Consider the following 21,204-nt stretch of genomic DNA (forward strand, 5'->3'; position numbering starts at 1 on the left):
TCACACCGGTGCTCGTCATGCAACACGAAATGCTGTCAGAACAACATTAAGTCAGTGACTGTACTGCAGCGAGTGTTGACTGTTTGCAAAAGCAATCGGGAATCAAAGGCGGCTTGGCGTGGGTTGGTGTTGGGGTAAATCACCTTCTCACATGCCACGGATGGGATTAATAGGAGCTCGCTAAATTCGCAGCTTGTGCAGCCTGGTCCGTGACATCGCCGTCGTTAAGACACGAACTGTAAACTGCAGCGCGACAGCCACTGAGAACCCTGTCCAACGCGGTTGGAACTCTACGCAAACACGATTTTGAAACTTGCACGTGACTGAATAATTTCCCTGTCGGCAACTAACCACATACCCTGCACCAAAACATGACTCATGCTACCGAGAACCCTTTACAGATTATACCTCTAACATGAGCACGAAAGCGACTCGGCCTCACACCAAAGCCTTGACCATACCCTAATGACCATACCCTTATGAGCCGTAAGCCATAACAAACGCCCGACCATAGCGCACGGCACTACGAACCGGGCGACACGAGCACAATTTCACAACCGACATCAGTGGCGAGTGTGGTAGATGCACCGGATCGTGAGCCACCCCATTCACTCCGACCCTACCCCTTCACCCTCTCCCCCCATTCACCAAAGCCTCAGTGACCAGCGTGATGAAGTATGGTCAATTCCATCCTAAACCTCTGCATGTCGAACAGACCAAACCTACCACTCCCAACTTCAGTCTCAGCGTTCGTTAAAAAAAAACTACATGCACAGAGAATAAATATTTTTCGCTCTCCGATGGAGCCCGTATTTATAGCCGGAGGAGGGCACGGAGTGTGGCTGGTTGTGCCCGGCTAGGATTGGCTGTGCAGGGGGTGGCGGTGGAGGAGTGGGGGGGAGGGGAGAAGGGGGAGAGAGACACGCACGACACCACCACCACACTTAACGTCAGGCACAGCCGCTCCGCGCTCCCACTTCGACAAAGTGCGCCGGGCAAGGAGGAGCGGTGCAGGGGGAAGGGACAACGTCGCGCGCTCCCTGGATGCACGGGCGTCTCGTGAACATGAGAGCGTCCCGCTCGTTGACAGAGGGTCCTGCGACTCGCTCAACGGCTTCTCGGTCGGCTAGCCAGCCAAGCAAGCTTAGCTGAGCGTTATTGTTCATTTCGTTATTTTTTATTGTTATATTATTCACAGCCGCACGCGCGCACGGCACGCACGCCGTACGTGCGAATGGTGTGGTTAGTGTCGCCCAGGCAAGCCATGGGCGGTGGGTGCCATGCGGGCAGCAGCGACTCGTTCCTAGCGATGTCCCATGGAGCACGGAGCAGCAACAGCAGCAACATCAGCGTCGACTTGAAATAAATAGCGCGACTTTTTTTGTGCTCAGCTCTCACGGACTACCGCCTACCGCAAGAGGAGACTTGGCAACTACCACTGAGATGCGCGAGCGAGGCTCGAGTACCTCGCGCCTCTAAGTCGTACGCGTAGACCCAGCCAGGGGTAAGAATGAATGTGTACAATTCCAGCGTTACGCATTCACAGCCAACGGTCTTGAGCCATGGTGCGAGCGAGTCGCCTCTCCGCAACGACACCCTTCATCAGCCGGAGCACGTGCCCCTGGAGTGGACCCTGAGCCTCGGCGTGTTCATGTCGCTGGTGGTCTTCGTCATCCTCCTGGGCAACTCCCTGATCATCGCGTCCGTGGCGAGGTTTCGTCGATTGCACACGCAGCCCAACTACTTCATCGCGTCGCTGGCTTGCGCCGACCTGCTAATGGGCCTCATCGTGGTGCCGTTCGGCGCCACGCTCATCGTCTCCGGCACATGGACGTGGTATTTCGGCGAGACATTCTGCGGCTTCTGGACGGCGCTGGACGTCATGTGCGTCACGGCGAGCATCCACACGCTGTGCGCAATAGCCGTGGACAGGTACATAGCCGTGACGCGGCCCCTGCGATACGAGACGCTCATGAACAAGAGGAGGGCCAGGATCATCATCGTGTCCGTGTGGGTCGTGTCCGCGCTCATCTCCTTTCTGCCCATGCAGATGGGCTGGTGGAAGGAGTCTTCTCGCAAAGCCACTGTCCTCGTGCAGGAGCACCTTCCCAACAACGGCAGCGGCAACGGCAGCATGACCTGCGAGTTTGACATCACTCCGGGCTACGCCATCGTTTCGTCCGCCGTCTCCTTCTACCTGCCCATGTTCGTCATGATCTTCGTCTACTCCAAGGTGTTTAGGGAGGCTCAGAAGCAGCGGGAGAAGATAGACAGGTGCGAGGTGAGGTCCAACCACCACCAGCACCACCAACACCACCACCACCAACACGAGCACAACAACCATCAGCAGCAGCAGCAGCATCAGATGGACAACGGGACGGGCCAGCCAGGCTACACGAGTCCCATCGAGCGCAGGAGACCCACGGGGAGCAGCGGGGGAAAGAAATTGTCGCAGATTTTGTCGCGCAAGGACCACAAGGCTCTCAAGACCATGGGGCTCATCATGGGCACCTTCACGCTGTGCTGGCTGCCGTTCTTCGTGGTGAACATCGTGCAGGTGTACTGCTCGTGCGTGCCGCGGGGCCTCTTCGTGATGCTCAACTGGCTGGGCTATGCCAACTCCGCCTTCAATCCCATCATCTACTGCCGCAGCCCCGAGCTCAGAGTGGCCATGAAGCGTCTGCTCTGCTTCTGGAGGTCGCGATCGTCCGGCTCGGGAGGTCGGGTTGCGAGGAGACCCCTTTCCTGCGGGACGTCGGATGGGGGTTTTGTTTCCAGTCCGGGATGGGCGTCCTCCAAGAGAACGTCGCAGCTACCCGAGACTTTGTCCGCGCAAGGTTTTCTTCTGGACGAGGGAGGAGGTGGGGGTTCGTGCGTCGTCACGACGCCCTGCGGGGTGAGCTGTGAAGATGAAGGGACGGCCAAGGTCACCACGGCCCCAACTATCACCAACAACACAGCCACCAACACAGCCACCACCACCACCGCCGCCACTGATGGTGGTGGTGGTGGAGAGGAGGCCCCGCATGGAGACAATGGAGTGTTGGACGCGAACGGAAACGCACACTCGTGCCAGTGATGAGGCGATCTCTCTGGCCGCGTGAACTCTAAAGGCGTGTGGATATATAAACTACAATCAGCGTGGGACGCCTGCTGCCTGAACCCCGACCTCTAGGGGTAGGTGGTGAGTGGGTGAGTGGGTGGGGATGGGTGTGGGTTTTAATGTTTACCCCAAAAAAGCCTAAAACTGTGTTCTCAAGACTATTTTTATGTATATATATTTCAGGACGGTTTGACGCTCGTAATGTGTATATTTAAAAAAAAAACTTTTTTATGTTTTATTTGTACGGTTATTTTTGTTATTTGTGTGGTTGTTGCTGTTTCATCCCATATCGTGAGTCGTGCCACGTATGTCTGTCTTAAAAAAGGCCCCATTGGAGAGATTCCAATTCCTCTACACAGTTACCCAGATAGTCACTTGCTTGCCAACAACGGGTGCTGCCATGCATGGGACGGATATATTCACGAGATGGAATTCATTGACAATTATTATTGTCGTGTCGAGCGGGTTTGAATGAATAATGGGTCACTTTGCTAAATTAATATGGGAGATCTTTACAAGTATGCCCAACTCTATTTACAACGCGTTTGCCAAATCGTTCTAATGATGATCCACGCTCGATTGTGTTACAGCTCAGTGGTTGGAATGTTTTGCCTAATGGCATTGTTCACGTCGTTTGAGTTCACAGCAACGCGAACTATCTCACCGTTCTCAGCCGTTTACAATCAAGGTGACGTTGTTGTTGTTAAAATCAACACACGGGCCGTGCTCATATCCTGTTTGTAGCCCTGAGCCAGTGGTGGAAATTCCCCATTCCTATGGTTGTGGTGGTGGTGGGGATGGAGTCTATCCTAAGGTCAACCACTGTTGACTACCCCACAAAGTGGGTACCTTATTTTATCGACCCCATTGGAGATGATGAGCTGAGTCAATCCCTCCCCAAACTGGGCTTGAATTTGCAATCTTCTGAACGGGTGATGCTCTACCGCTGTGCAGCCTGGCCGACTCGAACCCCGTTGCTGTATTATGCCTGAGTCCTTTATCTTTAAGTGTCTCTTGAAGCAGCGCTTGTCAATGGAATGTCGCAACTCGAAGCGTAGCGCGCGTCTTTCGCTCGCGTCGTAAGAGCGGCATGACTTACCGACGGCGAGGTGTGCGGTCACACTCGCAAATTAAAATCAGAACACGCATATTCGGTCTCGGTATCGTCGGTAACATTAGCGCTGGTAACTAATTTTACGCGGTGTCCCACGGTGCCTTGATAGACGTTTAGAGCATCTTGTTGAACTCTGACATGCGTAAACAGCCACGTAGTTATTCATCGTTCTGCAGCAGCGTCAGCAGCCGTGGTCGATCCACTGCCAACTTTGCAGATCAAAGCCTTCCGCGCCAGCTGCCATCGCCATCCTTCGCTGTCCCTGAAAAATGCCACCTCAACTCACTTCACTTCTCCTCAACTTGAGTTGATCACTTCGCCCCGTCTCTCCACTGCGGTCTTTCTTTACCGTGCGCCTTTCATCCCCTGGCTTTGCCGTAGCTTCTGCCCGCGACGTCTCCTCTCACGCCACCTCCTCAGCAGCCCCGCACGGTGTCTCGGATGTCCTGTAGGTTCCCTGAACCGCTGAGTAATGCTTGTTAATCTTGATTTGAAGCTTTCGTGACTGCGGGAATCCATACTCTTTGGTTCTTTCGGTAAAGTCACGTGGTAGGTAGAAAAATAAAGTAACAGATCACGACGTTTCGATCGCAACACAAGCGACCGTCATCAGGTGGGGACATCCGCAGCGGGGAAACTGCTTCAGCAGTTGCGATGATGCTTGTTCATTTTACAAGCGCATGGCGTGTGTTGTTGTTGTTGCTACTGTTGCCAATGTGCTCCAGAGACACTTCAAATCATCATTTCCCATTTCGGTTTGAGGAGGCTATATAATTGAAAACGTTCTGTCGTGTTTTTTTTTAGCTTTACAAGGCAGTGAGTGTTCTAAGAAGGTTACACACAATTGGCCACCATATCTTAAAACGCAGGCAAAAATAATCATACCGTAATTGTGTACCCGATTGATGCCATCCGCATTGAATGACCCGTCCCTTATTTTAAAAACAACAACAACAACATTCAAATCTTGCACAATGACCTAAATGTCTGTCAATCAGTCCATAAATATCCGCGGTGAACCTGCAGGTGGGGGGGGGGGTAACATCGCTTATCCTATTATCCGAAAATGTACTCCACTTATTTGCAAAAAAAAACATATTGCAGATAATGGAATAGTGAAGCGGATAATTGGGGTGTTCGTGGGGCCTACTGCTCCCGCGAATAAATAGTTGCGGATAAAGAGGCGTGACACTGTAGCGCATTGGCCGTCTGATCATCTTGTGGACCTTCGCGAGTGTATAATATATAATCTACGGTATATGCAACAGTCCACAATGTTGTTTCAGGAAGCATTTTGGCACGCCACGTCCATATCGCCACGTGGTTTTTGTTCTCATTATCTTTCCCTCGAGGGATCATTACAGTAACACGGGGTACGACGATGGGGGATTTACTATAGATCGCCACGCCTTGCACTCTCGTGGTAGTGCCTTATGCCGATAACCCTCCTTTAGTATTGCAACTCAAATGTTGGGCCCCCAAGATTGAATCCTCTTTCAGGCTGCTCGATAACAGAGGCATAACATGGCAATGAATCAGTGAATTTTGATTCTCACCTTTGCGATGACGCGAGTTGAATCTCGCGTGTGGGAATCAATATTCACATTACGTTGTATGTGAAGCCCCTCGTGGCTGACAATATCCACCAAGAGTGTTTTCAAACACGAATAGGTTTATTAAATCTAATCGTGGCCCTCGATTGTGGCAATTCATCCGATCGCCGAGCGGGGCCATTCATCACATTGTTACTCAGTGAAATTGATTCAACAGGCCGAACCCGTGCTGATGAGAATCAGTGAAGTAGAAACCAGACTCAAGCCACCTTGAATTAATTAACGTTACTGTGATACACACAGTGACCTTTTAGCTGATGGATTAAATGCAGTATTACAGTATTCCTTTGAGCAATCAGGCAGAGAACCTTTGCAAACTGTTTTCTATATACACACAGACACAAACAGAAAGCTAATGTAAGTGATAATGTATAAATACACACAGTGCACACATTCTTGTATATCTACCTACGAGGTTCAGTAAACAAAAACACGTGTGAATATCTCGATCACATTGCATGATCGGGCTGACGGCTGCGTTTAAAATTTAAAGGTGCCAGTGACGTCTTTGGGGGGGGGGGGTCAACTTTAAAGTCAACTTTTTTTTTAAACCAACAATCTGATCACAGGCGTGGCCATCCAGTTCGCGCAGTCCTCTCTGATGACAGCAACGTAAGGCCTCAGGGAACCCATCCCACAGCCCATCCATCAGCTCGTGCCGAATAAACAATGGACTCATGCGGCGCCCGCGAAGCCTTGACCGCGTGTCAGCGCGGAAGTTCGATTGACGCAGAGAATTGGGCCGATGTGAAGCCAGCCTCCCGCCTCCGCCGCCGCCGCCTTGGGGCTGTGGAGTTAATGACATCGCGATTTCCGGTTGTGGTCACCTGCGTGACACGGAGCTTCTGGGTTGGCAGTGAAGCTGAAACACAAAAGGGAATGCCGTTGGCAAAGAGACAAATTTGTGAACATGAGCTTGATTCCAGGCCACGGCTAGCATCAGTGGCAGGCAAAGTGATGTCAGAACCGGTCCTGCCCTCTCTGCCCGCTTCACCAACCAGCCTGGTGAAGTATGGTTAAAGGAAAAAAAACCTGACCGGCATGGCATAGGGGAAGCCTTCATGCATCTGCGGATTGAGTATAGAATATTTTATTTGTATTAATCTAGCAAGATAATTATGCAACAGGTAATTAAAATAGTGGAGAGATACATGTTGGGTGGCAGAGGGAAGCGCAGCAAAATCCATTGTACTCTACTTATATGCCCTGTTTATGTATCCCCAGCCTTAAACAAATCTGCACTGACTGGCACGATGAATTATGGTGAAATAACTCTCAAAGCAGCAGTGGATGGACACACAAGGGATGGACACGTACAAGTAACATAGCAGAATTTATACAGCACGCGTATAAACAGACATTCACAGAACTCGACTCTTAAACGAAAGGGCTGTGCGGTTTTGAAATGTAAGTTGGCGGTGAACTCAGCCCATGCTCCCTGCAATTGTTGAATTAAATCCGTGGCAATTTGCGGCAGGTCAACAAGTCACCACCCTATTGGAGGGATTGTCCCCCACCATGGGAATGTGGAATTTCCGCTGCCCACTCAGGGCTGCCAATGGAAATGAGCAGTAACCCCTTGTAGGCTTGATTTTTTTGGACTATACTGTGGAATATAAATATGCAATCCATGGTGGCAGGGTCCTTGGCTTTTAGAACCTTGAAAGGTCTAATTCCACATGGGGGAACGCTTCGAGAACCACACAGAGATGGATTAATCAATAGTCAGTTATTTAACCAATGTTAATAAACACCATCCCTTAATCAGCAGTGAATTGATGGCTCAGGACCAACTCTCACAAACTCTCATGAACTCAGCTTCGTAGTGGGGTTTTTTTTTTGGGGGGGGGGGGTGGGGATTGTGTGGTGCGGCTCTCCGATTCGTGTTTAATTTCTCTTTCCGATTTCCAAACAACGATGGTGATGCGACCCAAACGCACACACCGGAGAGCCATGGCAGCGCTCAGCCTGCACAATTCCACGGTGGAGTTTTGGAGAGATGCTGAGACTCGTTCACTCAAAAATACGTCAATTGAGGCGAATAGTGCTCAGTCGAGTACAATGGCCTTAGCATAGCCCATGCCTTGTTGGACTGAAAGCCAGATTTTGTTTCTAAACCAATGACTTCGCCAAGTGCCAGCTACTTATCAAAAGAACATATTTATTTGATAGCGCCCCCCCCCTCCCTAACCCCTCCAGCACATTATATAAAACATCTGCTGACCAAAATTAATAACGCACACCCAGTCCTCATCCTCTGTGAAGCTGTTTTTTTGTTATTATTTCTTTCCCCCTCAATGTTTGTATTGGTTGCTGCTGAACACACGTAAATGCTAAAAACGTGAAGCCTGTCAATTGTTAAATTCAAAGTGATAAGAACAATACGACTCTTGCGGTCGCATGAAAGACTCGATGATGGAATTGTGCTAATTAAGCACGGGAGAACCTACGATGGTATTTATTTTCGCGTATTCTTTAAATCGTTAGATTTTTTTTCCCATTCCCAAGGGACAAACAATCTACGTTCATTTTTTTTCCTTCGTAATTCAACATCGGCTGCAGTCTTTGGCAAGTGGTTAACTTTCACATGTACTGGTAATTTACACATGGGATTGCTTAATGCACCTTTAAGATAAAGGCTGCATCGTAAAGTGTTGTGATATATATATAGGACTGTGTCACTTTATAAATTAGCTTCGTGGTAACCCCGGGACATCGTGGGCCGTGTTTTCATTGGCCGGCGTTCATTTAACAATTATTATTTTTTTACCCAGATCTGGAGAAAAAAGTGCAACGATCAAAGTGTTAACTGGAGTAGTGCGCCAACAAATTGCTGCTGTGCATATACACCCTTCATGTCTACGCTTTGCGTATTTGGAAAATGTGATTATGCTATCTAATGAAAATACATTTTTAAAAATTATAAATATCTTTTAATAATTTCCCGTACCTCCGATTAAGCATGGTTGGCTACGCACGGTGCGAAATAAGTTAAACATGCATTCAATAATAATTTTCACCCCTTTTGTTAGGCTACTGCTGGATGAAGGCTTTCGCCTGCCACGTCAGTTATGGCAACTGTGTGAGCCATTCCGGGGCCACTCGTCTCCCGTGTGAGTTGGCGAAGAGGGGTGGGTTCAGCACCGGTTCAAACATCACAAATTAGTCTCATGCGCGTGGATACGGAGGGACCGCCTGGGTCTTGCTTAATTTCAGATGTGGCGGTGCAGTGTTTGGCACGAACCTACCCACCTGTTGACCCGAGTTCGAATCCCAGCGGCAAGTGATATCCAAATGAGTCCTGGACTCTCCGCCTCTTTGCCAACCTGCACAGACCAGCGTGGTGAATTATGGTCAAATAACCACGCTGACCAGCAACAGCATGGGAAGAGGCCTTTTTCTGGCAGTGGGTTGGCAAACGGCTGTAATTTACTATGATTATAATAGTTGTTATTGTATGACAGCTAAATCGCTGAGCAATGTCAGTGTAAACGTCGGCGATGCTGTGCGAGTTGCGACTGTACCTGAGGGCTGTGACTACCTCGGCGAGGTGTTATACTGTACATATATATCAGGTGAATAACACAAGCCCTCTTGACCCCCGTGTGGCGCATTTGTTAAGCTACGTTCTGTCGTGAAATATCTTGGGCTCTTAAACTTGAAATTAGCTACTTGCCGAACTTATTCCCGTATCACGATGATGTATTGTTAGAAAATGTAATTTACAAAAACAAAACCCATGATGGTAACCAATGTTGTGGCATACATTACGAACTCGAAATCGGTATAGCAATTCTGAATATCGCATTGACTTTTTAGTTCACCTAAAGATATATATAATATACATTCGCATATTTGGTATCGAATCTATTCAACTACACATCGGTAGTGGGAGAGAGTATGTGTTCGTGAAAACAAATCCGTACAGAATAAATTAAACAACTTATATGAGCTAGATCACAATGTGCAGTAGCCAAGACCAAATCATACAGATCAACCGATACTCATCATACACTCGTACCGTTTGTTGCGTTTATCATTTGTTCAAAGTTTAACATTGACTCTGTCGTGCACCCCACTGAGTTATTGTGCGCCCCGCTCAAACAAGGTCACGCTTCACAGGGTCGAGTCCTGCGGACCCGGTGCCGTCTGCTCTGCATAGCCAATCGTCACCCAACCCTTCCCCCGGCCGTGGCGGAATGGGGCAGCTGAGGCGAGATCTGGCGACCCCTCGCACTCGTGACGCGCCCGCGACGAGTTTAAAACCACGCGGTCGCGCGACAATTTCTCGTCCCAATTTTGGGCTCGCACCTCTACGCCGTTCATCAGAAATTCTTTCCTCGCATTGCCCAGGCCCTTGTGTGTGTGTGTGGGGGGGGGGGGTGGCCCTGTCTCCTGTTCTACCGTGGGACGCGATGTCCCTTTGATGGGGTTGGCAAAGCCTTGGCAACACCCCCCCCTACCTCCATGTCCAATTCCCGGAGTGAACGCGTTGCTCCGATAAGAGGCGGTAAGTCTCTTCGTGTGCCCCTAAACAGCCCTTGAGAGCGCGCCACCACTTTTTATTTTTTTGCAGGATTGGCATCTTTTCATTTGCTTGTGGTCAGCCTGGAGATCTGGTTTCAGGCCTCTCTGTAGGAGAACGAGTAAGGATGTGAGTTTTAATGGCATCCGCAGGAGCCGCGGGTGTGTGTGTCTGCGATTTCATGCGTTATACAGGACTGTGCTTATGTTCAGCCCTTTGTCAATCCGCTGCTAGATGAAGGCCTCCTCATTCCGTGTCGGTCATTGGTAGGGTTGCCACGTCTCAGGCACAAAAGAGCCATGTCGTGATAAGGTGAATATCTCACAATACCAGTAGAGAGAGGAACGACACGTCAACTGACAAAAACCGGGACTTTTCATTTTGAATGATGCGGGAAAACTTACAAACTCAACAGGATAGCTCCCTCAAAAAGAGCACAATCCTGGAAAAAGCAGGACAGGTGGCAACCCTCGTCATGGGGATCGTTCAGCCATACTTCACCAAACTTGTCAGTGCGGGTTGATCAATTGGAGAGCAAAACCAGGACGGGTTCAGGTATCGCTCGCCACTGACGTGAGTGCGAGTTGAAGCCTGATCGCTGGGTTTCGTATGCAGTACGATAACCACTTACGCCACCACTCCCTGCCACAACTGTGTCACCAGATTTTTAGCTGATTGTGTGTACTCTCTCGTTGGAGTGGTGGCATTCCACACAGTGAACCCAGCTGCCCGATTTCGAATCTCAACCCACGGCTAACAATCGTTGGTGGGTTATATCTGCACCGATCCTTGGAACCTCCCGCTTACTTCACCAACTAACACTACCTCAGCGTGGGGAAGTATGGTTGAGCGACTCCCATGGGTGACGCAGAATAGGAAGGGCCTTCACGCGGCAAGCATTGACAAAATGAATGGAAATTCGTTTCACTCTCTTGCTGGGCATGAATTACGGTTGTTGGCAGCAAATTGCAGATAATACACAGAGCCAGAGCCTAATATGTATTTTATAGAATTCAAAATAACTCACCGTCTAGTTTGTGAAAATATTGTTACATTTTATCTCTCTCTATATATAAAAGTTAATCTAGTACAGCACAGACAGTCCGTTTAAGACGTGAGCACATCGCACCCAAGTGTTGCCACGCTTCATTCTTCACGACCCGCAGGGACAATGCAAGGGTGACTCACAGCTGATTGGCCGCAGCGATACCGAGTCTACGTGCACTGCTGCCACTGACGTTTCAAAGCCGCAAACGTGGTTTCGCGATCCCATATATTGAGTTACAACGTGCTGGGAGAGGATTTATGAGAAAGGGATTTACACAATTTCTGGGTTCCTATTCAAGGTTCTTTCGGTAAAGTCACGTACAATAAAATTCTTTTATTATGTTTTATTTTTATCATTTTATTATTTCCCTTTTACGCGACTTTACCGAAAGAACCAAGAATATGAATCCCTGCAGTCACGAAAGCTTTAAATCGAAATTTCTGGGTTCCCACGTCGATCGAGTGAATGCGTTGGTTGATTGGGCTGCGTTGCGATGGGACAGTATTCTTCGAATGTGAACGCGAATCTTGTTTATTTCGTGATCCGTGGGTTTGTTTGTCGTTGTAAATATTAGTTTTTTTGTACAGTTGTCGATCAAATGTTTCGAGTTTTCAACAAGCCAATGTCTTAATCCCAAGGCACTTATTATTATTATGATGATGATGATGACTATGACCCCCTGCTGGAGAGAAGCGGCGTGCGATTCGAATCGCCGACGGTCCCTTTGCACGCGCTACGCGCAACATTCCAAAATAATTTAAAGGCGGCCGATGGCTCGCGTGCGATTGAAAGGCCGGCTGCATACTGCCCATACCACGAAGCGCCGTATGCACACACCCCCCCCCTCCCCACGTCTCCCACCATCGCATGCGGTTAAATATAGGTCGCTTTTTACGGGGTTTCGTGCGTAAGTGCGCGGAGTAGAATTTCGTTGTTGCGCATGCTGTCGAGGAGGCACACGTTTACCTTGAGGATTGATGCGTCAAAGAAATGGTTGGATGACACCCCCACCACCTCCACACGACTGGCGCAGTGCTACTTAGTGCGCGTAATGCGGAGGGGGGGGGGGAGACGATGTTTGACGTGGAATGTTCCACATTTAAATTGACGGGGAGGCGGAATTCGAAAACGTGCGTTGTGTCACGCGAAATATTGGCCTGTGACGGGGCGTGCGGGCAGCATGTATGGATGAAGATGTGCAATAAATGTTTTCTATATGAGGATGAACATTGAAAACAAACAAAAAAACACGGTCTCGTGAGTTATTATTATTATTGTTTTATTTCCCAAGAACTCGTAAGTGGCTTTGCTTCTTTTTACATTCCTCTTCTGTTAAATAAAATCGTTGATTGAGTCCAGCTGCCATTTAACTCGCGTAGCATGCCCCAAATGTAATGCGATAACAATTCAAACTAAAACAACATGGGGCCATGCACAGTCGCCTTTTGTTTTGTCACGAGACGCGCATTGCCAAAGTCCCAACGGCGCACAGACACACGCATTGACCGCGGGGTGGGGGTTGTATCGCGCTCAACGCACGCGGCGATGGTGTTTTGTTGAATCGGGAGTGATAAACATCAGCGAGGCTCAATGCACTGCTGGATAAAGGCCCTCCCTCTCGTCTGCTTTGCGCCACTGACCGCAAGCCCTCGCGGAATGGCAGCGGCTGTTGTGCCATCGTTTCTTCACTCGCCTTGGTGAAGCCTACGTCCATACTGTCGTCTCTGCCTGCTATTGCCTCTGTTAGTATGACTATTAGGTATATATTTTTTTGCGATGTGTCCTGCCCAAGTCCACATGTTTGTGTGTATTCTTTCGCTCTCTCTAAATGTGGAGTGTTTCTCTTCATCGTAAAAAATATATATTTGGGGGTTTTACGGGAGAGCTCTATCTGCGGTGCTTTTGGTGCTGTTCTTTGGTTCAGCTTGCGGTCGTATCAAACCGTCATCCCCAGACATACATATTGCGTCCACATTCGCTTCAGTTTCATAATACCGTGCACTCTCTCAGAACGGATGCAACGCGGGTAATGTTCACGTCCGACCACAGCCGTGGCAACTGTATGCGAGAGAAAGATGCCAGTCTGACGGGGAGAAATGTATGGGGCAGTGATACGATCGGTGCTGTTATTGTGTGCAGAGACATGGGCACTAAGGAAAGAGAGACTGAAGAAGAACACACGAAGGAACAGAGGTGATCTTACCGAGGTGGATGTTGGGAATGTCGCTCAAGGGAGAGGAGGCGTTATTCAGTTATCAGAGCTTAATCTTTTCAAGAAGGCATGGAAGGTGAGACTTAAACTGTAAACTATGTTTTGTTGTTTTACCAGGTAAAGCCCACTGAGCTATATAGCTCTTTTTCAGAAGCGACCTGGCCACAGATGATGGCTCAACGAAGTGGCTGATCACGTGGGAATTTATAGCAGCCAAGTACTCTAAACGCGTGTTGTTGATTCTAAATGTGGAGGGAAAAACCGGAGGACCCAGAGAAAAATCCGCACGACCATTGGAGACATGCAAGCTCCAAATATACACCAGGTGTCAGGGTCGGGATCGAGCCCACGACCTCCTGCATACCAAGAGAGGAAGATAGCATGTTGCCACCATGGCGCCCGACGGAGATGGTTTGAGCACGTGTTGAGCAGAGACGATGAAGATTCAATTACAGGGAGCATGGAAATTCAGTATGCATAGAGACCGCACCTCCGATTAGCACTGTTGGCTATGTACGGCGCTCTAGAAGTTCAACATTCATACATGCATACAGACCGATAGACACAAAGAACAAATAGACTCGCGCAGATACTTTTTTTCTTCGGGTTTTTTCTCTCTCTCTCTCTCTCCACATTTAGAATCAACATCATGCGTAATAGAGTATTTGGCTGCTATACATCTCCACGTGATAACCCACTCGGTTGAGTTATCATTTGTGAATGCGATATAGCTCACTAGGCCTTACCTGGTTTTAAAACAAATCGATCGCATTTTTACTCAATCTGCTTATCATTAAGATTTGTTTAAAGATTGTTTGACATTGATTATGTGGTGCCGTCCATCCCCCGAGTCTCTGGATACGCCCCTTAAAAGGTCACGCTTCGGGATTGCAACACAATACACAAAGAGCAGTGGCAGGTCCCGAGGGACGGGGGGAGGGCACCCCCCCCTCTTCGAGACCCCCTAAATCTGTATTTTATTGATTGGATGTTGTTGTTGTAAATGATTCATATCGGTCCCCTGTAAAAAAAAGTGTTATTCTGGGACATAGACGCCCCCCCACCGCCCTTGACAAATGTCTCGACCCGCCTCTGACGAAAGAGCGCCGAGATGTCGGAGCATGCCGGCCACGCCGTGACGCAGCGTGAACCCTCCGCAGGTGTGCTCTGAGCGTGTTCGTGAGCCACACACCTCAGGTGCGCGCTCCCTCCATCTCGCCCCCCCCCCCTCTCTCTCGTGAGTCGACGCCGTCCGTATCTTATAACTTTCCATTGCGCTGTTTGCACAGCGAGAGGCTATATCCAGCATTCGGTGGCGAGGGGGGGATGGGTGGTTGGCACCTGTTGTGCTCCATCCCTCACTTGCCTCGTGTACAGCGATATCCATTGCAATGATGTTACTAGAATTGTAAAGGACTTTTACGAGGTGCAGTTTTACGCGCGCGCACAAGACAAAGATAAAGATCCCCCGTATAGCCTGTAACAGCGCTACTAGCGTGCACTTATGAAGGCCGGCACGGCACACGAGGGGGTGGGTGGGTGGTTGGCCAACACCACGCCCGGCCGCCTTTGTCTCCCTAGCGGCGATGTTTACACACCGCACTAGCGAGTCATTTTTAAGGCTGAGTCGACCTCGGGGAGGCCCAGGACCGGTTCAGATAATCGTCACTGGTGTTGGCCGTGAGCGGGAATCGAACCCGGGTGGCCGGGTTTGTAGTGCAGCGCGCTAACCACTGCACTACCGCACACACACAGAGCAACCCACTCCTGTACATTATTTGTCTTTATACGAAGTTTACACGGCCCTTGTTAGTGAGCTTCTATTAAGGCCACCGTGGCACGCCTTGGGGGTGGTGTAGGCAGCGATACGGCCAAGTATCGCTGTATTTCTGTTCTCAGGGACATCATCAAGACTCTCCTTTGACACTTCGATTTCGCACGGTGTGGCTACGTCCGGTGCGAAAGAAGTTCAACATACAAATGCCAAGGTGCAGCTCTGCGCTCTTTTGCTCACGCCACTGCTGGAAGAAGGGCCTCCACTCGGAGTTCTAGAGCGCTCATCCAGAGCGACGTTTGGTCTACTCTTCTACGCTGGCCGGATGTCTTGGCTAGAGGTAGGGGGTGTCCACGCTTTACCGCGCCATACGCGACCTGCCCGTCGACCACTGCGCTGGGAGATCGCACCAGAGACCTCTGGATTGCAAGTCCAGTGCGCTGACCGTCATACCACTGGTTTCAAACAACACACACACGCGTGTACAAACAACAACACACGTGTGTACAAACAACAACACACACACGTGTGTACAAACAACACACACACACGGTTACAAACAACACACACGTGTACAAACAACACACACACACGGTTACAAACAACACACACGTGTGTACAAACAACACACACAGGCGTACAAGCAACGCACGCGCGTGTTTACAAACCGCACGGCTTCTGAGCATCATGCAACAACCATCCTGAACAAGTGCATCGCGGTCTTCCTGTCTTAGGTCACGATTAATCAGTAGGGGCCGGTCAGAAATGTACAACAAACGATGCAAAACACGACAGTAGTACAAAGTATGGGAAAGGTGAACAAAACACGCAAACAATAAAACCGAAACGAAACTATGTTTGATGTTACCAGAAGCGACCTGGCCACCAATGATCGATCGCTCGACGAAGTGGCTCGTCACGTGGAAATTTGAGCAAATGTGACCGGCTAGATAGGCAGCAGCGATGCAGAGATTGACGACCTGGTTTCTTCTTATTAGGACTCATCAGCACAATATAGCCCCCAATGCTCACTCCGGCACAGCTCGCCTCTGGGCAACCGATTACGTGGGGTGCCCTGCAATGGGATTCCGTTATGATGAGGTGTCCTCGTCATTTACACGTTTGATCATTAGACCACGGCAACATCCATCACCCTTGACATTTCATTTATCTAATGTTTCTTTCCCACGCAAACCTTTGCTATCCCCCCCACCACCACCATGCCGTGTAAGTCCAGTGGTGGCATTACGCACCCGTTTACGATGTGCTGACGACTTTCGGCCTGCCGCAGCTGTTATACCGCCTCTGCCAGATCTCTGCTGCATGTAATCTTGCTGCTGTTACCGCTTGAATGCACACAACCTTATGTTATGAAGAAAAAAACAACACCCACTGAGGATTTAAGTGTGACCATGTATACGATGTATTGCGATATGTTACACATTAGGCGCGGAACGAGATTTGTCAAGGGTGTTTGCTTCCGTTCATCTGTTTAAACAAAAAAATATATGTACGTGTTTATTTAGGAAAATAATTTTAAATAATTTCCACAAATTTTCCAAGTTGTCCTCAGTCTACATATGGGAGAGTGAACGATTAAGCGTATTTACATTCATAACATGTATGCACATGCATGCAACTGTACATAATGGACTGACCTCCACCATCCACCGACAACTACCACGACTAATGCAATGTGAGGAGGCCTTCATCCAGCAGTGGATTCACAAAGGATTTTGAAATGTTTCGACTGCCCGTTTGGAATAGTGACAGAGTGCGAGGTTCACACGTGGAAGATTGAGAGTTCAAAGTTCGGTCATGTGTTGACTTTGCCTATTGTCCTTCTCGGGTAAGTAAAACCAGTACCACTTTGTAGATGAATTCAACATCATGGCAACGTGGATGTTTCACCAATAAATGAGGCTTCGAAACTAGGGTTAATTGCCACGACACATCCAGGGGGATACACCGTTCATTATTTTCATGATTCGCTGTTTAGGTTAAGGTACAGCCCTGAAATAATTTGCTCATGCCACCGATGGGAGTTTTCGAGAGGCAATTTGGCCTACTCTTCAAAGCTGGTCAGACGACTACATATATTCTTTACTTCAACCACTCTCATATACAGCCTCAGCATCAGAAGCCCTCTCGACCACGCTGATTATATTCCCAAGCAGTTCCACCACCCTCGGTTAATTCCCAATGATGCAATCCACCCATCAACTATCCGTACACCTGCTGGCCATTATGTATGCGGGTGCAGACGACCCCCCCCTCAGCCCCATCATTACCCACTTTTCTTTGATATTACATCTCAAATGTATGCAACCTAATTAAACTAAAGAGTTTTTATTTATTTACCAGCTTTGGCCCATTGATCTATTTTGCTCTTTTTCAGAAGCGACCGGGCCACAAATGACAGCTCAACGAAGTGCTTTTTATCACGTGGAAATGTATAGCAGCCAAATCCACGAAAGGGAAAACCGGAGGACCCGGAGAAAAATCCACTCCACCACCATTTTGGCATTATTCTGGACATCTGTGAAAAAGAGCTTCATTTGCTCATCGGATCTCTGCAGCATAAATAAAGATTCTGATTCTTATTCCAGGCCATCATTCATTCTAGCCATAACACTTCCTGCCTAAGCCCCACTAACTTTTTTTAGCAGTTTTAATTATTGTTTTCAACCCGTGTATGTCCTCTAATCCACGTGTTCCCCTTTCTCAGCGTAATTCACTGCATTACAACTTACGCGCATTGTAAATGACGTTGCAATTGCACGCGCTACGGATCCCAATTGTCGTGCGCTGCATTCAAAGAGGGCAAAACTCCACACGGCAGCGTTCTCCTGTGACCCCCCCCCCCCCCCCCACACACACACAGCAAGGAGGAATCTCGACCACAATCACGGCCACAACAACCATGGCGGGTCGGGCGGGGGTCTTTGCCTTTCACCGGACGAGCTCAATGACGCAACAAGGGCAAGCAATTATTCGTCTTCTTCTTCGTCTTCTTCTTCGTCTTCTTCTTCGTCTTCTTCTTCGTCTTCTTCTTCGTCTTCGTCTTCGTCTTCTTCTTTGCGCATTGCTGCTCCGCACTTGTGTGCCGCGCAAGTGGGTCCTGTCGGGTTCCTTTGACGGCGCGAGGGGCAACGCAAAATGCGCGCGGAGGGACGCGGAATGGAAACTTTCGCACATGTTGGATTGTGCTGCGTGCGTCTGCTGCACTTTTACTGCTGCACTTTTACTGCTGCACTTTTACTGCTGCACTTTTACTGCTGCACAATCGTGTGCTTCTGCTCGCCGGCGATTCGCCATGGACTCCTCAAGTGTCGCACTCTTTTTTTTTTACGTTGACGCGAGTTGTTGTAGCGTGCTCCGGGCGACGAATGATATCAACCGTGCTCAGCTTCTTCGTCATCGCTATTTGTGGTGTGTGTCGATGCGTCATTGATGTCAGAGCGCGTCTCTGATGAGTCGCGGGATTCATATAAAACGAGCTCATTCATTAATTCACAGCATTAAACGTATAAGAGGCAGATGGCGTCTTAATTGAGATGCGATGTCTCTTCAGCAAAAAAAAACGTTGCCAAAAGGCGTTGCCGAAGCACGCGTTTGAGTCCCCCTGGTGCCCTCCATGGTTGCGGAAAACAAAAAGACAAACACACGGTTTCAAATTATCTCAAAACAAATACTGCAATAACAACGATGCAGTTTATTTACTGGTCTAATTACACGGGGGATGGAACGCAACCATGTCAAGAGCGCAAGTGACCGCACGTATTTTTTTTTTTACGGGGCGATTTTCCCACATTACGAATGTTCCAAAAGACGTCCATCCAACAGTTGCTCCTATTACAATAATCCCTCGGAAATAAATAATTCCCATCACTGTGTGTTTCAAGGAGCTGCAGGGGACTTCCCCCCACTACCAAGATCTGAGTAGCAGTGCGCCTGATCCTGTCAGATCTCAGAAGCTGCGGCCGAGTTGAGTCTGGACGGTGCTTGGATAGACGACCATCGTGCATAACAGGTGTTAGAGGCTTGCGCGGATACGTGGTGGGGATGCAAAGGGCTGTGCAGCAAAATATATTGTGGACCAGACTTCTGTGCTGTCGTGTACTGACCAACGCGGTGACGTATGGTCAATCCCCCCCACTTTCACTCCTCCCCCACGATCTGCACGGTGTGAAGAGGCCCTCATTCAGCAGTGAATTGAGAAAGGGCTGTACATGTTTTTCGCAATGTATAATACCGAATACATATAGACGAGCGCTCTCAAAGTCTGATTTCCATCTATGTCGGGGTGCAATTTCACAGAGTGACTCTTTTATGTGAAAAGGAAAAATAACCCCAGGGTAAATAAAACAAGCTGGCAAGCCACCCCATCAAGGGAGCCTCTGTTTTGTTTGGATGTATGACTGTACACAGAATCCTGGTCACTGAAATACGCAGACATACACACAGCAACAGACGTTTGGCTCGCATGCCAATCACACTCACACGACAACATGAGAGTGCATTCAGTTTTCAATTAAAACATTTCATTTTTTTTAAAGTATACATTTCATATCCAATCTTGTTAAAAACTAAAACGTCACGGGTCTCGGCATTGCCTGGGGTAAGCTGTGGGATACATTTCAGAGCGATTTTTGGGGGTATTTTTAATGGAATTATGCGCTGCCTGTTGATTGACGGACACGTGGATACAATACGGTAATTTCCTAGGCATTAAAATGAGCAGCCTGTTGACTCCCTATTAAAAAAAGAAGTGAGATTAATGTTTTTCAAGGCAGCTGGGTGTTCTCAGTGGCACTGTTCTTAAATTGTTTCCTTTAAGTCCGCAGAAGCAATGGCCAAAAAAAACCAGCTGGTCATCTCTAGGGCCGGCGTTAATCCTGCCACTTGTGGGTCTCGAAGAGAGGGGCTGCACTTTTTGTAAGAGCAGCTCATTGTGCTGTCGCACTCTGGTCGAATTGATGCGTTGTCAACCACAAGTGATGTCCGTTCATACGGGTACCTTTTTTTCTTTCATCACCGGTGTTGTCCTGTACTTGTACGCAGAAACGTTTTGTCAATCCACCGCTTGAAGAGTGCCCCCCGGCAGTGTTGAGGTTGTGCGTGGAGTCATTCACTATCGTACGCCAGTCTGGTCAGCGCAGCTATGTATGGGGCGCCCTGGTGGCGAGATGTTTACTCCATCGCCTCTTATGCAAGAGGTCGTGGGTTCGATCACGACCCTGAAGATTCCTGTATATTTGGGGTTTGTGTGTTCTCACTATGGTAGCGTGGATTTTTCTCCGGGTCCTCCGGTTTTTCCCTCCACATTTAGAAACGTGCCTTTAGGGTATTGCCTGCTATATGTTTCCACGTGACAAGCCACTTCGTTGAGCTAGCATTTGTGATAGCCACATCGCTTCTGGAAAAGAGCTATGTAGCTCAGTGGGCTTTACCTGGTCGAATTATTTTAAAAATGTTCAGTTTTTAGTTTGTTTAGTTTTAGGTTAGTGAAGGTAGGAGCATAGTTTTGGGAACATTGAAGTACACAATGGATGTTTTTGCACTGCCCTCTGCTGCCCACCACGTAGCCCATAAGCCCCATGACATGCTGTGGTTGTCATGGTGGTCAACCAAATACTATCCATTCCCAGGCTCAACCCTGTATAGCTTCCGAGATCCAATGGGGTGGCCATCGGCTTCTGTTTGTGTAATATGTATCATACTACATCATCATCATAGTCCATCATTATGGAAATCGTCATCATCATCATTATCACATTAACCAAATATGTATATAAAGTACTGCGTAAACAAG

The 21,204-nt window shown here is 48.6% G+C and overlaps 1 protein-coding gene across 6 annotated transcripts; it reads left to right on the forward strand.

The window, feature by feature from the left end:
* Positions 1 to 961: 961 nt before the first annotated feature.
* Positions 962 to 19,772, forward strand: LOC116947461 (beta-1 adrenergic receptor). 6 transcript variants are annotated; one of them, XM_076070617.1, is made up of 3 exons: positions 962 to 3,177; positions 9,953 to 15,729; positions 17,788 to 19,772. In XM_076070617.1, exon 1 carries the CDS (start codon positions 1,511 to 1,513, stop codon positions 3,077 to 3,079), a length of 1,569 nt encoding a protein of 522 aa, XP_075926732.1. In that variant the 5' UTR covers positions 962 to 1,510; the 3' UTR covers positions 3,080 to 3,177; positions 9,953 to 15,729; positions 17,788 to 19,772. The 6 variants fall into 6 exon arrangements, with proteins under 6 accessions (XP_075926732.1, XP_075926734.1, XP_075926731.1 ...); XM_076070619.1 differs by having other exon boundaries at positions 18,274 to 19,772; XM_076070616.1 differs by having other exon boundaries at positions 9,953 to 13,691; positions 15,515 to 19,772.
* Positions 19,773 to 21,204: the final 1,432 nt, after the last annotated feature.

This window comes from Petromyzon marinus, chromosome 30, assembly GCF_048934315.1.
Source record: "Petromyzon marinus isolate PM22_M1 ecotype Great Lakes invasive population chromosome 30, UKy_Petmar_22M1.pri1.0, whole genome shotgun sequence".
Lineage (NCBI taxonomy): Eukaryota > Metazoa > Chordata > Hyperoartia > Petromyzontiformes > Petromyzontidae > Petromyzon > Petromyzon marinus.

Bases quoted from the DNA above. Each gene is read 5' to 3' on its own strand.
- LOC116947461 (XM_076070620.1), top strand. From the start codon at position 1,511: ATGAATGTGTACAATTCCAGCGTTACGCATTCACAGCCAACGGTCTTG.